At 42.2% G+C, this 12,500-nt stretch overlaps 1 protein-coding gene and 1 long non-coding RNA gene across 5 annotated transcripts in view; both read left to right on the top strand.

The window, feature by feature from the left end:
• LOC147034604 (uncharacterized) overlaps nt 1-9,838 on the top strand; it is a 19,206-nt gene extending 9,368 nt beyond the window's left edge. Inside the window, exon 3 of the long non-coding RNA XR_015060298.1 lies at nt 8,632-9,838. This is a non-coding gene — a long non-coding RNA (uncharacterized LOC147034604). The remainder of the gene's footprint in view (nt 1-8,631) is intronic.
• A 380-nt stretch (nt 9,839-10,218) lies between these two features.
• Nucleotides 10,219-12,500, top strand: part of LOC147034601 (roundabout homolog 1-like) — a 451,205-nt gene continuing 448,923 nt past the window's right edge. For 2 of the 4 annotated variants that reach the window (XM_085885921.1, XM_085885946.1), the window contains exon 1: nt 10,219-10,525. In XM_085885921.1, the coding sequence (XP_085742047.1) occupies nt 10,309-10,525 (217 nt within the window). In that variant the 5' untranslated portion in view covers nt 10,219-10,308. The remainder of the gene's footprint in view (nt 10,526-12,500) is intronic. The other 2 variants (XM_085885911.1, XM_085885928.1) reach the window with 2 other exon arrangements.

Genomic DNA, 12,500 nt, shown 5'->3' with positions numbered 1-12,500 from the left:
GTTTCCTGTGCCGTGAAAAACACCATTTGTGCAGCCTCTTCGGAGGTAATTATTCCCATGCCTTTTTAATGCAACCGGCAATCTTTCCCAGATCATCGGAAACTCGAGTCGATAATCCCGCACCAACAAGCACATCACATGACTCGGCGCTGCACTTTCCCCACCGCGGCGCCACACGCGCTGGCCTCCACGAGGCCCCACCTTACAGCGAAGGCGCACGTGGCTGATTTACCTCAGGAATAATCAGAAAAGAAGAAGAGTAGGGATGAAATGAAGAAGAAAATGATTTAAGCAAGCCGAGCTATTAGATCATCACAGCGCACTCCCTTGTTGTCCCGCTAAACAAAAGCAAGGGGTCTATCTACACGTTTTATAATGGAATAACTGTCTTGGGACACCTATTTGTTGTAGGCATGCGGTTCCGAGAACCACAACACTATATATATATATATATATATCCATCCATCCATCCATCCATTGGGACCATATTCTGTGCTGAGTGTTGGTGCTGCCTAAGCAGTCTTATTGGCTATTGGGCACAATCCTGGATGGGTCTCCACTCCGACATAGGATACCAGCAAGCTGGCACTCATTTTGCTGTCCTTAGAAGGATGATGGACAGTCAAAAATAGTTGGTGGTTGAATTCAGTGAGCTGATATGAAAATTCTGTTCAAATGTTAAGTCAATGGGATGAAAATTGACAATTTCAGAAATTTGGTCTATATTTACCTCGTGAAACTTTGTTGCCTACAATCTGCGAAAGTTTCTGAATGATTGGCTGAATGCTTTGGGATGAAGGCGAGCGGACATACAAACAAACTAACGGAACAGATCAACATACTTGGCAAATTTTTTTTTACAATTTTTTTGTCTTTTGCCAAGTAATAAACAGACAACCAGGAGTGAAAACATCACCTCTGTCCACCTTCGGTGCTGGAGGTAGTTGTTTTAAATATTATATACGAGTACTTCGTTCGACCTTTTTAGCTTGTTCTCGAATATTGTGAGCAGTTTAACCATTGAACCTTTTGAACACCCCCACATAGAAGGAAGTTGGCTTTGTTTCTCGTTCACATTGCATTCTCATTATATTTTTCTTCTTGATCGAGACTGTTCTGTATTTCTTTGTGAATGCACGTAAATTTATCGCAACTTGCTCAATTTGCAATAAGGCCATTTCACAGCATGCATGCATTGTTTTGTTTTCTCCAAAACTCTGCTTGGGAAATTGTAACCGATTAACAGAAGCTATTTCATTTGAAGAAGTATGGCACAAAATTGGTTTTAGTGACTTTTGCTTTGTGAGTCAAAGGTGGGAGGGGGTCAGCGTGTAAAGTAACTATGGTGGGTGGAGGATTTGTGGATGTCATAGTGACTTGGAGAGAGGGAAAAGGTTGAATGTTTGGCATGTCATAGACAACACATCCTGTTGATGTGGACTCCCTGTTGAGAAAGAACATAAGTAAGGCCTTTAGCACAGTGGTAAGAGATGCTGATGATGTTTTGGATTGTAAACCTTCAATAGTTGCCAGTGCGATTAGGCTGTGAACAAAGGCCTTGGGGGCTTGTGTAGCTGCAGGGTTTTCATGAGAGAGGGTAGAAAATTAGCATCCAATTTAACGTTTTTGAGATCAACTTAACGATGTTGTTTCATCCATTTTATGGTGAAATAACACTGAAGGCACTTTGGTACCAAGTGGTTGATCAGAGAAAAGAAATATGCAGGCAGCAGAAAGGTGAATAAGATATCGGACAAGTAGATGCATGAAGAAAGGATTACATTGAAAATTATACCAGTCGATCAAGGTTGATGTCGACCATTTATTCCACAAAATCAAGACGTTTGGGCCACGGGGAAGTTGTCCAAACTTCATCTATTTTTCAAGGTATTCCCTTGCTGCACATACACACTTGTTCTATTGGTGTGACATCAACTTGATGCCATTTGCACAGAAATCTTTTGGATGTGTATACTAATTTCAGGACTCGTGCTTTGATATTTTCATCATTTATAAACTTGTTCTCATCCAGATGTTCTTTGAGTGGTCGAAAGCGATGAAAATCATAAGGTGACAGTCACAAGTTGGATTGTACGGGGGATGATTTTAAACCTCCCAATCCATCTATGCTCGAGTAACAGGGGTCACGTTTGCCATGCAAGGATGAGCATTACCGTGCAGTAAAGTTACGCCCAAAAACAGCATACCTCGCCATCGTGTGCGCATTGCTTGTATCAAGTCATTGCTGAGGAAGTCACAGCTACAGTACTGCAGTGAATGTTTTGAAATATTCAAGAAATTATACCTGAATTAAATTCTGAATGAACTCTCTTGTCATGGCCACATGAGTTACCTTTTCATCAAACATGAGGTCTTTTAAAACCAACCTTGTACTCATTTTAATGAATTTCGAGGGAATTGAATGATTGTTTCTACCCTTCCCACACAGTTATCCAATTCTTCCTCAATTTTGTGAGAAGAATCCAGAAATTATTCAAACTTACTTGTTCGACTCAAACTGGTTGCTTGACTGGTGTGTGTGTGTGTGATCATGCCCAATACCATTCAGTAATAATCACGTTTTTTGAATTTTCCTTTAAATTTCAGCATTTTTTTTAAAATTCATTTCTTCAAAGGTATCGATAATTAATGATACTACTATATTTCACATCACACATGATTATCTTGGCTGCCACCTTGGTTTTGCCCAGAATGTTTTGGCCAACATTGATGTCATTTCCTGTATAACTTAACATGACACTTTCAAAATGACTTATTCCACTCCAGAATGCTTGGTGTGCATGCACAGAAACCTGAGGAGGCTTTGGCATCCAGGGCATCGTAAAGTAAACTGTGTGTCGGAGATAAGGTTTGTTATCAAAAAATGGCTCACAAAGCTTCTGAAATAAGCAAAAAAGTACTTGGAAAAGTACTTGAGAGAAAGGGCTGTGCCTCTGCACAATGAAAGACTTGGAGAACTTTCTGAGCTCGTCAAGCGTAAAGTTTCTCATAATACAAACTGCAAATATTAAGTGAAATTATAAATTCAATAGTGGAGATGTATATGTGAGAGTCATGTGACCTTCCTTTGTTCTCATGTGATTTTATCTACACTAATAAGTGTGTGTGTGTGTGTGTGTGTGTGTGTGTGTGTGTGCGTGCGTGCGTGCGTGCGTGCGTGCGTGAGTGTGTGTCCAGAACTCCAAAACCATAAAACCTAGCAGCCTGAAACTTTGCATGCATACTAAGGGAACTCCAAGGAAGTGCATGAATGAAAATTGGTGTTTGGGTTAATTTAAACACCCTTTTTGAAGATAATTAACGGCCTTATTTAATTATATCCTTCATGAGGTGCATCCTCAGCCACCTTGCTCATTGGGGTCTTAAGGCGTCCCCTGGGCAACCTCGCCGGGGTCTGAAGCTGCCATGTTTTTTGGCCTTCTCAACAATGCCTGGACTTGGAAAAGGCCACATCAATTTCTTAATGATAGTTTTTTTTTCACTTTCCTCACTCATATTATCAAATGTCTGTTCATCGGAGCTAGAAATCACTGTTTACATCACTTTTGTAAGTGCTATATTTTTCAAATTAGGAGCTTAGAGCGATTTCATGCACTATATGATTTGATTTTCCACGATCTCCTCTCACGGTCTAATTAAAGTATATAATCGAAATATTATTTCGGTTTTGTGGATTGGCTATCGTCCAGACTAAAGAAGTGGCAGAAGCTGGAGTGAAATCTGGTAATTTAAAGAAATAACGAGTCTTATAACTAAGCCGATAAACTGTACCTATTTACTTAAAGCAAGCAAGGCTCTGCTCACTCCTTCTCTACAGATACACACGAAAATGTGAAATTTCCAAAGGATTAAACTTACCTTTTTCTCCTGTTTGGAGAATTATATTGAGTGAAGAAAAAATTTAGGACCATGCCAAAATTAACCAGCTTCATTGAGCTAAATAATTTAATGCATTCACTGCTAGTCATCGCGCCCTGTCCCCCAGAGGGACTGCTTATCCATAGCGTCTACCAGATCATTGTCCATATTTTTGGAGGTTTTGCAAGGTGCTCTGCAGGAAATCAAAGCAAATCTGGTGAAAACGGATGTTTTAAAGTAAAATCATAACGTTTGCGCGGACCGCGAACAATGTACCACATTTCACGTGCACAGATGCGCAGGCAACATGGTGGATTATCTGCAATGTTTGTTTCATGGGCGATTTAACTTTGCAATGTTTCCAGGGTTGTCCTACATTACATGTATGGTATGCAGACACAGTCTGGCCAGCCGTTCTTTATCAACCATTTATCTGGAGTGCTTCCTTGAGTGCTTAAGCTACTTGCCGAGCACCCTGTAGTCGATAGCCAGACTGTGCTTTGTCATTCTGAGCGAGTGGTTCATGCTCCATTCTTCCTGAGCGAGTGGTTCATTATCCGTCACCCTGAAAAGTGGTTCGCGCTCCGTCATCCTGAGCGAAGTGGTGTTTGTTTCCGAATGTGTCTGGGCTGTGTTCATATCTGGGTGGATGTTTCTCTCTGGGGATAGTTCAGGATGGTGTTTGTCTCCAGATGCATCAGGGTGGTGTTTGTCTCTGGACACGTCGGGGTGGTGTTTGTCTCCGGATGCGTTGGGGCTTTGTTTGTCTCTGGACATGTCAGGGCTGTGCTTGTCTCTGGATGCGTCGGGGCGGTGTTTGTCTCTGGAGGAGTCGGGGTGGTGTTTGTCTCCGGACGTGTTGAGGCGGTGTTTCTCTCCGGACGTGTCGGTGTGGTGTTTCTCTCCGGACGTGTCGGTGTGGTGTTTGTCTCCGGACGCGTCGGGGCGGTGTTTGTCTCCAGACGCGTCAGGGCAGTGTTTGTCTCCAGACGCGTCGGGGCAGTGTTTGTCTCCAGACGCGTTGGCGTGGTGTTTGTCTCTGGACACGTCGGGGTGGTGTTTGTCTCCGGATGCGACGGGGCTTTGTTTGTCTCTGGACATGTCAGGGCTGTGCTTGTCTCTGGATGCGTCGGGGCGGTGTTTGTTTCTGGATGAGTCGGGGTGGTGTTTGTCTCCGGACGTGTCGGTGTGGTGTCTGTCTCCGGACGTGTCGGTGTGGTGTTTATCTCCGGACGCGTCGGGGCGGTGTTTGTCTCCAGACGCGTCGGGGCAGTGTTTGTCTCCAGAAGCGTCGGCGTGGTGTTTGTCTCAGGACGCGTTGTACTTCAACGTACTTCAATCAACACAGCTATAGAACTCGATGCAAAGAAAAACAAAATATTCATTAAAAAAAAAAGAATGTGGGATAACTTTATGCATGACACTGAACAAGAATTCCATCAACTCAACAATAATAACATCACCAATATTGACATCCACATCAAACAGTTCAATATGATTATCACAACCGCAGCTACTAAATACATTCCAATGGGAAATGTCAAAAAATAAAACCCCAATGACGTACCATAAATCACACACCTCTTCAAATAACAAGACAACTTAAAACACAACACACCAACACCCAGAGCACCAGAAAGGATTCAAACGCTAAACACAGAAATCAACAACAAAATCATAATGAAAAAAAAAACTGGCCCTCCTTTCTATGCAAACTAGACCACTCAACCAATATTAAACACTTGTATAACGCCATACGTAGCACCTCACCGAACACAAGTCATATAGGACCCAGAAAAGAGAAAAGAAGTATTAAATGACACAAACTTAGCTGCCTACTTGACACCACCATCATTTCATTCACTCCTGCACAAGCAACAAAAATCATGAAAAACATTAAAAAATAACTCGCAGCCTACCAGCCCTGACAACAACTCCAATTTACATTTAAAACACCTTGGACCACATGGCAAATCAGCCCTCACAAATCGAAGCATTTTCTCTGACCAACACTCAAGAATTCCCCAAATTTGGAAACTCAGCAAAATCATTACCCTCCTTCAACAAAACAAAGATCCCACCAAAGCAGCCTCCCATAGACCAATAACATTACTTTGGACATTCTCCAAAGTTACAGAACGCCTAATACTCACACTCACAAACCCTCACATATCTCTCTCAAACATCCATCACGGATTCAGACCAAACCACACCATTCTCCTCACAAACCTCACAAAAAACACTTTTGAAGGCTTCCGCAATAGGAAACCACAAAAACACACTTTTCTCACCAGAGTAGACAACAGCAAAGCATTTGACATGCTCTCAAAACTCTTACAAACAAAATACTCAACACAAACATGCACAACACCAAACAGTGCCAAGTCAACTGCTATCATGCAGACAGTCATTCGTAATTTTCAACAGCAACTCATCACGCACACGATACTTTCCTCATGGAGTCCCTCAAGGCTCAATCATCTCCCCCACACTCTTTAATCTGTTCATAAACGACATTCTACAACCACCCAATAACATACAAATAGCCTTGTATGCGGACGATATAACCGTCACCTCGACTCATAGGAACATCAACACCGCCACAACACAACTTCAACCCTTCTTCAGCACCCCACAAACCTGGCTCACCATCAACAGACTGAAAGTAGCCTCCTCAAAATCAACAATCACTCTTTTAACGAATTACACCAAGGAACATAGTGCTGCACCACACACCACACTGAGCAACATCCCTTTCCCGTACACACCAAACAAAAATTCTCAGCATCACTTTTAACACATCATTGTCATTCTCAGATCACATCACGAACATTAAAAAAAAAAACACGCACACCCAGGCTGAACTAACTTCGGGCACTCACAAGCACCGACTTCTGATACCACAAAGAAACGTCATCACCAATATACAAACAGTACATTAGGTCAGTCATTAACTATGCCAGCTCATCTTGGGCCTCCAGCCCATCAAACAAACATATCAACACCCTATAGACCATAAAAAAACAAAGCCCTTCACATCATCACAGGTTGCACATTAACAACACCCATCAAACACCTACACACAGAGGTGAAAATGCTAAAAATCAGAGACCACCTGGACATGAGAGGTGCACAGTTCCTTGCAACGGCAAGTGCCAACCATATAGACCCTTGCCATTACATGTTCAACCACCCACTGACCCCTAGACACATTAAAGTGACATCACAAGCTCACAAAGACACTCCAGTGACATCCTCAAAAACATCCCCCCAATGAACAACGGAAACTACAAAAAACACATCCACACCACATCACCATAAACGCAATAAACAAACTGGGCCCAAACAGTGGCCTGGGCAGTAAACCCCCACCCATCCTGGGCAGTGAAGATACTCTCCAGGTGCGATCGTGTTCACCTTGCACACCTCTGCTGTGGACACCACCCACGGGCCTTGCACGAGAAACACAGACTTGACGTCACCACTGAAGACATCGGCAAACTCTGCCAGGTCACCTCACACATAACAAAACACATTATGGAAGACTGCATGGTTCTGGCTCCACTTAGACGAGCACAACATCATAGATGTGAGAGATCTCTGGGTCGCTTCTGGGAGATCGATCGGCTATCTCCGTGCAGGGTACCTGTTCGAGAAGAACTGACCGGGGCAACACAACAACAACAACAACAACCACAATTACGTGTTATTAAAAAAAATCCGTCTTTCATATATCACTTAATTTTACATCCTTATTGAGATTCACGTGTAGATGTACATGCAGTATGTTTGTGAAGTCCAACATGCTGTCTTTTTATGAAACCCGTCAGCGAAGTGATAGGTAGGCATCGCGAATATCGATAAAAAGAAATACAGTCACAGCTCTGAATTGAGCATCAGGTAAGACATTTCAAAAACCATTTAAAAACAGAAGTATATTCTGTTTGAGAAATCAAACAAAAGTGTTACCATCTCAAAATAAACTGATTGGTCAGAAAAGAAATGTCCATGAATAGGAGAAAATATATATATATATATATATATATATATATATATATATATATATATATAGTAGTTTCAGCAAGTGGACTAGGAAGATGATCATGCCTCTGAGGGACATTACTCATTTTCAGAGCAACCATTAAAGGAGAGCGTACATTTCAGATAGTGTTCATTGGTTGTGCTCAACATGTAAACTGTATTGAAATGGTTTTTTTTTCATGTGGAAACTCAAGGTCATGGTCCACGAGGGGACATCCACAAAGCTTTTCAATAACTCTAGTATCTCTTTTAAAGTTAATAAAAACTTCGTGCAAAAAGATTGACACTTATTTTGCAGCCTTCTATTTATTACCACCCATAGAATAGCAAAATTTTGACCACCCCCTTCCCCTCCCATTCACACTGCATGCACTGACCAGATCCTTCCTCCCCTCATGTGGACTTACAGTAGAAGATGTGTATTGGACTTACAGTAGACTTACTTTTGTGTATTTGACTTGGCATCAATAACAAACAGATGTCTTTTTTATCAATTACCTGAATAACTCGATCAACCTGAACCTTTTGAACATTTTTCCCTTTGTCATTTGGGCATAAATGATTCTCATAAATAGTAGTTTGCATACAACACTGGGACAATGGTTTTGTATTTAGCGTCTGAAAGCAAGTGACTTGAAGAATTTAAGCAAAGATGGCATTAGTAGTAGTGGTCGTTTTAATCACCCTCTTCTCTGATCCGCATCTCCCCAGGCCCCATGTCTTCGTCTACCCCACTTCCTCCACACTGTGTCCTGCCGCGCTCCTTCTCTCCTTCTCTCTGCCGGAACGACGAAGCTCGTCTTGCTTCAAGCAGCGACACAAAGGGCAATTCATCTGGGGGAGCCGCGCCTTGCCGCACATGCCAAACCTCACCGCGGTCGCCTTTGTGCTGAAATTTGTTACTAGTGCTAAGGATTTTATTGAAACCAATCCCCTCCTCCTACAATTCTCTCCCCATCTCTTTACTCACTCACTCACTCACTCACTCACATAAAACCAAAATAATTAAATAAACCTTTCTATATTTCCAAATAACTCTGGATCATGAATATTGTTTTCTTTTTTTTCTCTCGAAATTATGCCCTCAGGTGATTCCAATTCCAATTATCTTTTTCTTCAGTTACTAATTTTTGGTAAAAGTGGAAGGGGTAATATATACGGTGTGCAATTTCCTGTTGTGCTCCATTATTTCCACCCTGTCTTGATTAGGCTTTCATTATGTGCGTCCCCTTTCTCACAGTCTGCGACTCTCTCCTCACCCTCTCTCTCTGAATTCGTTTTTGTCACTTTGGTCTCTCCCTCTCCCTCTCTCTTCCTCTCTTTTTCGGACTGGCAGCTCCTTCAGCCCGCCACTCAATTTCCTCCTCTCTGTGCCAATGCAAGGCCACCTCGTGAATGGGTGACCACAGACCATACCAAATCAGAGAGAGCTAAAGGTTGCCATAGTCTTGAAACAAGCATTCCTTTCACTTTTTAATTACAATTGGTTATGCTAATTTAAATGCTCATCCATTTTGCATCATGGTCTCCTACTTCACTTTGATTCTGCTGGCTGGATTTGTGTGCTTTGGACCGGATTTGCTGTCATCTTTCAGTCCATGGACCATTACTTGAATTAATAGATAATCGTAATGTTCCCAGGGGTTGCAGCATGTGATTTCCAAACGTCTTTAAATCGTGAAGTATCGATTCGTTTGTTGTTTGTGCAGAAATCGATGAGGTCACTGGCTTCAGCCTATATCTCTTTTTTATTGTGTTTTCAATAAAGCTTCCTGTGATTATTCATCAATTCCCATGGTGTGCTCGATTCTCACCCTTTGTGACAATAGCGATAAAAAGCATGCGAGCAATGTTTGAAAACAAGCCTTCTCCTGTCCTGACAGCTCTGGCTTTCATGAACTTGATTTGTAAACAATGCTTTGAAGTTGAGAACACACACTTTGTTGCATTTGCTTTCCCGGCTCAAGTTTTGCGGATGAAAATAAAAAAACATTCTCCAGATTGATGTTTCTGAGATACGTGTGATGGAATGTGCCACAGGTTGGCAGGCAGATCCGGATTTGTGCATGAAAAGTTTCTGGAAACGATGGTACATTTACCAAGCAAGCCCCCACCACCATCGCCACCACCAACCAAACCCTCCCCCCTCTTCCTTTTGTCCTGAAACGAATTGCTCTCACAGCATGGTGTCTCTAACCCTTTTATTCTCAATTCCATGGACCAAAAATAAGAGGGAGAGCATTCAAGTCAAACCTTCCTATTAGCCAAGAAGCAACACTTTCCCCTCAGATCTTATTTGCCTCTTTCCCTTGACCATTGCTAGGACATTGGCAAAGCCACCTTCCTGGCTTGCTGGCCTTGACGGCTCCTGCCGTTCTCAGCTTTCCCATGCTTAAGCTCCTAGGTTCTCTGCTGCTCGTGGCCTGTTTTCTGGCTTGGGCTCGGGCCCGACATTGCCAGTGCCAATGTGACTGCACTCTACGGCAGACCACCGCTCCTGTTCTCATACCAAGACTTCAGTACCACTCGGTGCCTGCATTTGGTTCCTGGCGGCGATACCACTCAAGGAGACAGAAACCATTCTCATCTCACCGCACACCACAAAGTAAGTACTGCTCTTGTCATAAATTGGTATAACCCCTGAAAGTGTTCATCCAATGGTGTATGGCTCATAATACATTTCAGACATTTAACCGAAAACTGGGCTAGGGATCAGCATCTGTCTACGGACTTAGTAACAGCCGACAGCACCAAGTGAGTGCTACACAAACACCAGCTGTGGAATCAAGTGTGTTGATTTAAGTACAACAAGCACAAAGGGATGCAGAAAAGGTTTGGAGTTGCCCCAGTTCCTGCAAGTTCATTATTTAAGAAACAGACAACTTTTTCGGCGCAAAGATCAATGACATTGTTTGTCTGCTCGGCTGGTGTTGAACCGTGTTTTCATGGAGACCATTTTGCACTTTTCCTGTTGGCTCCTTCCAAATGCACTTATGCTGCAGCTGATTGTGCAATTACTTTGAATTGTTTACGTATTATTTATGAGAAGCAACTGGTTCCATTTGATATAATCGCTTCTGACACCAAAAAATTACTCAAGCCGATCGCTGAGGCCTCTCAATTAAATGGAGATGTTTATTGAGCAAACGTATTTTCAGCATATTAAATTTTTGCAAGGAGAAACTTTAGAATCTTTACTTTCATAAAGGGTTGATGATGCCCCTTTGCGAAGATAACTTTTGATAAAAGTGACAAAGTGCTTGGAGATGTGGATGGTGAGCATGCAATATTACATTCCAGCATCGATACCATTCCAGGATCAAAGAAAGAGTAGTTCATACATGGAATGGTCTCCCTCAAAAGTTAGTGACAGCAGAACCAGCAAATAAATTTAAATTGGCATTCGATAGGTACCGAGAAGCATTGGGGATAGAGTTGAACATGAATATTGGCAGGACTGGTTTATTTATGGATGGATGATTGTGGTGTCTTTGAGGGTGTCTCGTCAAAGGTGGATGTGCTGTTTGTGTTTGTTCACTCCTCACCCTACAACCACCTTCATTTCCACCCCCCCCATCTCCACTGTTATCATCCCATCCCCTCTCAGCACCGTCAGGGGAATCGAGTCGATAAACTAATCAATTTAATTATTGTGGTGTTGATGTAGCACAGGAATAATGGGCCAAACGACGTCCTCCCGCGTTAAAATTCCTTGTATTTCCTTGTACATACAGTACTGCATAACACTCGAAGTCTGCAGGCAGTGTTAGTATTTTTTTCATGTAATTGAAATTGGTATTTTCTTTATTGAATGGCCATGGAATCTTGTGAGAAATGAGAAGCTCCTTCAACAGTTTAGCCGATATGTATATGTATACATATGTGTAGATGTGTATATTTACATATTGCCAACTTATGGTGGTTTGTCCATGCCCCCTCCTTTCAAATGCTGAGCTTCAACCAAGGAAGCAGCACATACCATTCTTTAAGTCTTTGGTATGACTTGACCGGGGTCAGGCTCAAACCGCCGACCTCCCAGACTTGGAGCGAATGCTCCAACCATTATTCTACTGCATGAGTCTGGTGAAAGTAGTGGTGAGTAGTTCAAAAGGGATTATACGAATGAGATTCTGAGAATAGTCAGACTCACCAAAAAGTATATAATACATAGTTCAAAATAATTTTAATAATTTATTTAGAATCCCAATAGTCTCTGTATATTTAGCTTCACCAGCCTGTTCTCGAAGGGCCATGAAAGGCTGTTCGATCTGTCTGTGAGTGTGTGCATCCATAAACAGAAACACTTTAATATAGATCGTTAATTGTCAGATGTACATTCACCGGCAAGGTTGTTCGTTGTTTATGCTCGGTCTCTATGCATTGCCCTATTAAAAAAGAACAACATTGGTGTGTCTTGAACACTTGTGAGCATGTATGTCGTTTGGAGAACACTTTGAAAACCATTCATACAGTGAATGAGGTGTATGGTATGAATCATCAAATCCAGTGTTCCTGTTTCTTTCTCCAGATCACAGCACACACTTGTAAGAAACATTGTAGTGCACATGTGCGATATATTA

The sequence above is a fragment of the Eptatretus burgeri genome, chromosome 1 (assembly GCF_056783735.1).
Source record: "Eptatretus burgeri isolate ZD-2024b chromosome 1, Ebu_testis_v1, whole genome shotgun sequence".
Taxonomy (NCBI): domain Eukaryota; kingdom Metazoa; phylum Chordata; class Myxini; order Myxiniformes; family Myxinidae; genus Eptatretus; species Eptatretus burgeri.
The sequence above is the reverse complement of the archived record's forward strand: the minus strand, read 5'-3'. Positions and strand labels throughout refer to the sequence as shown.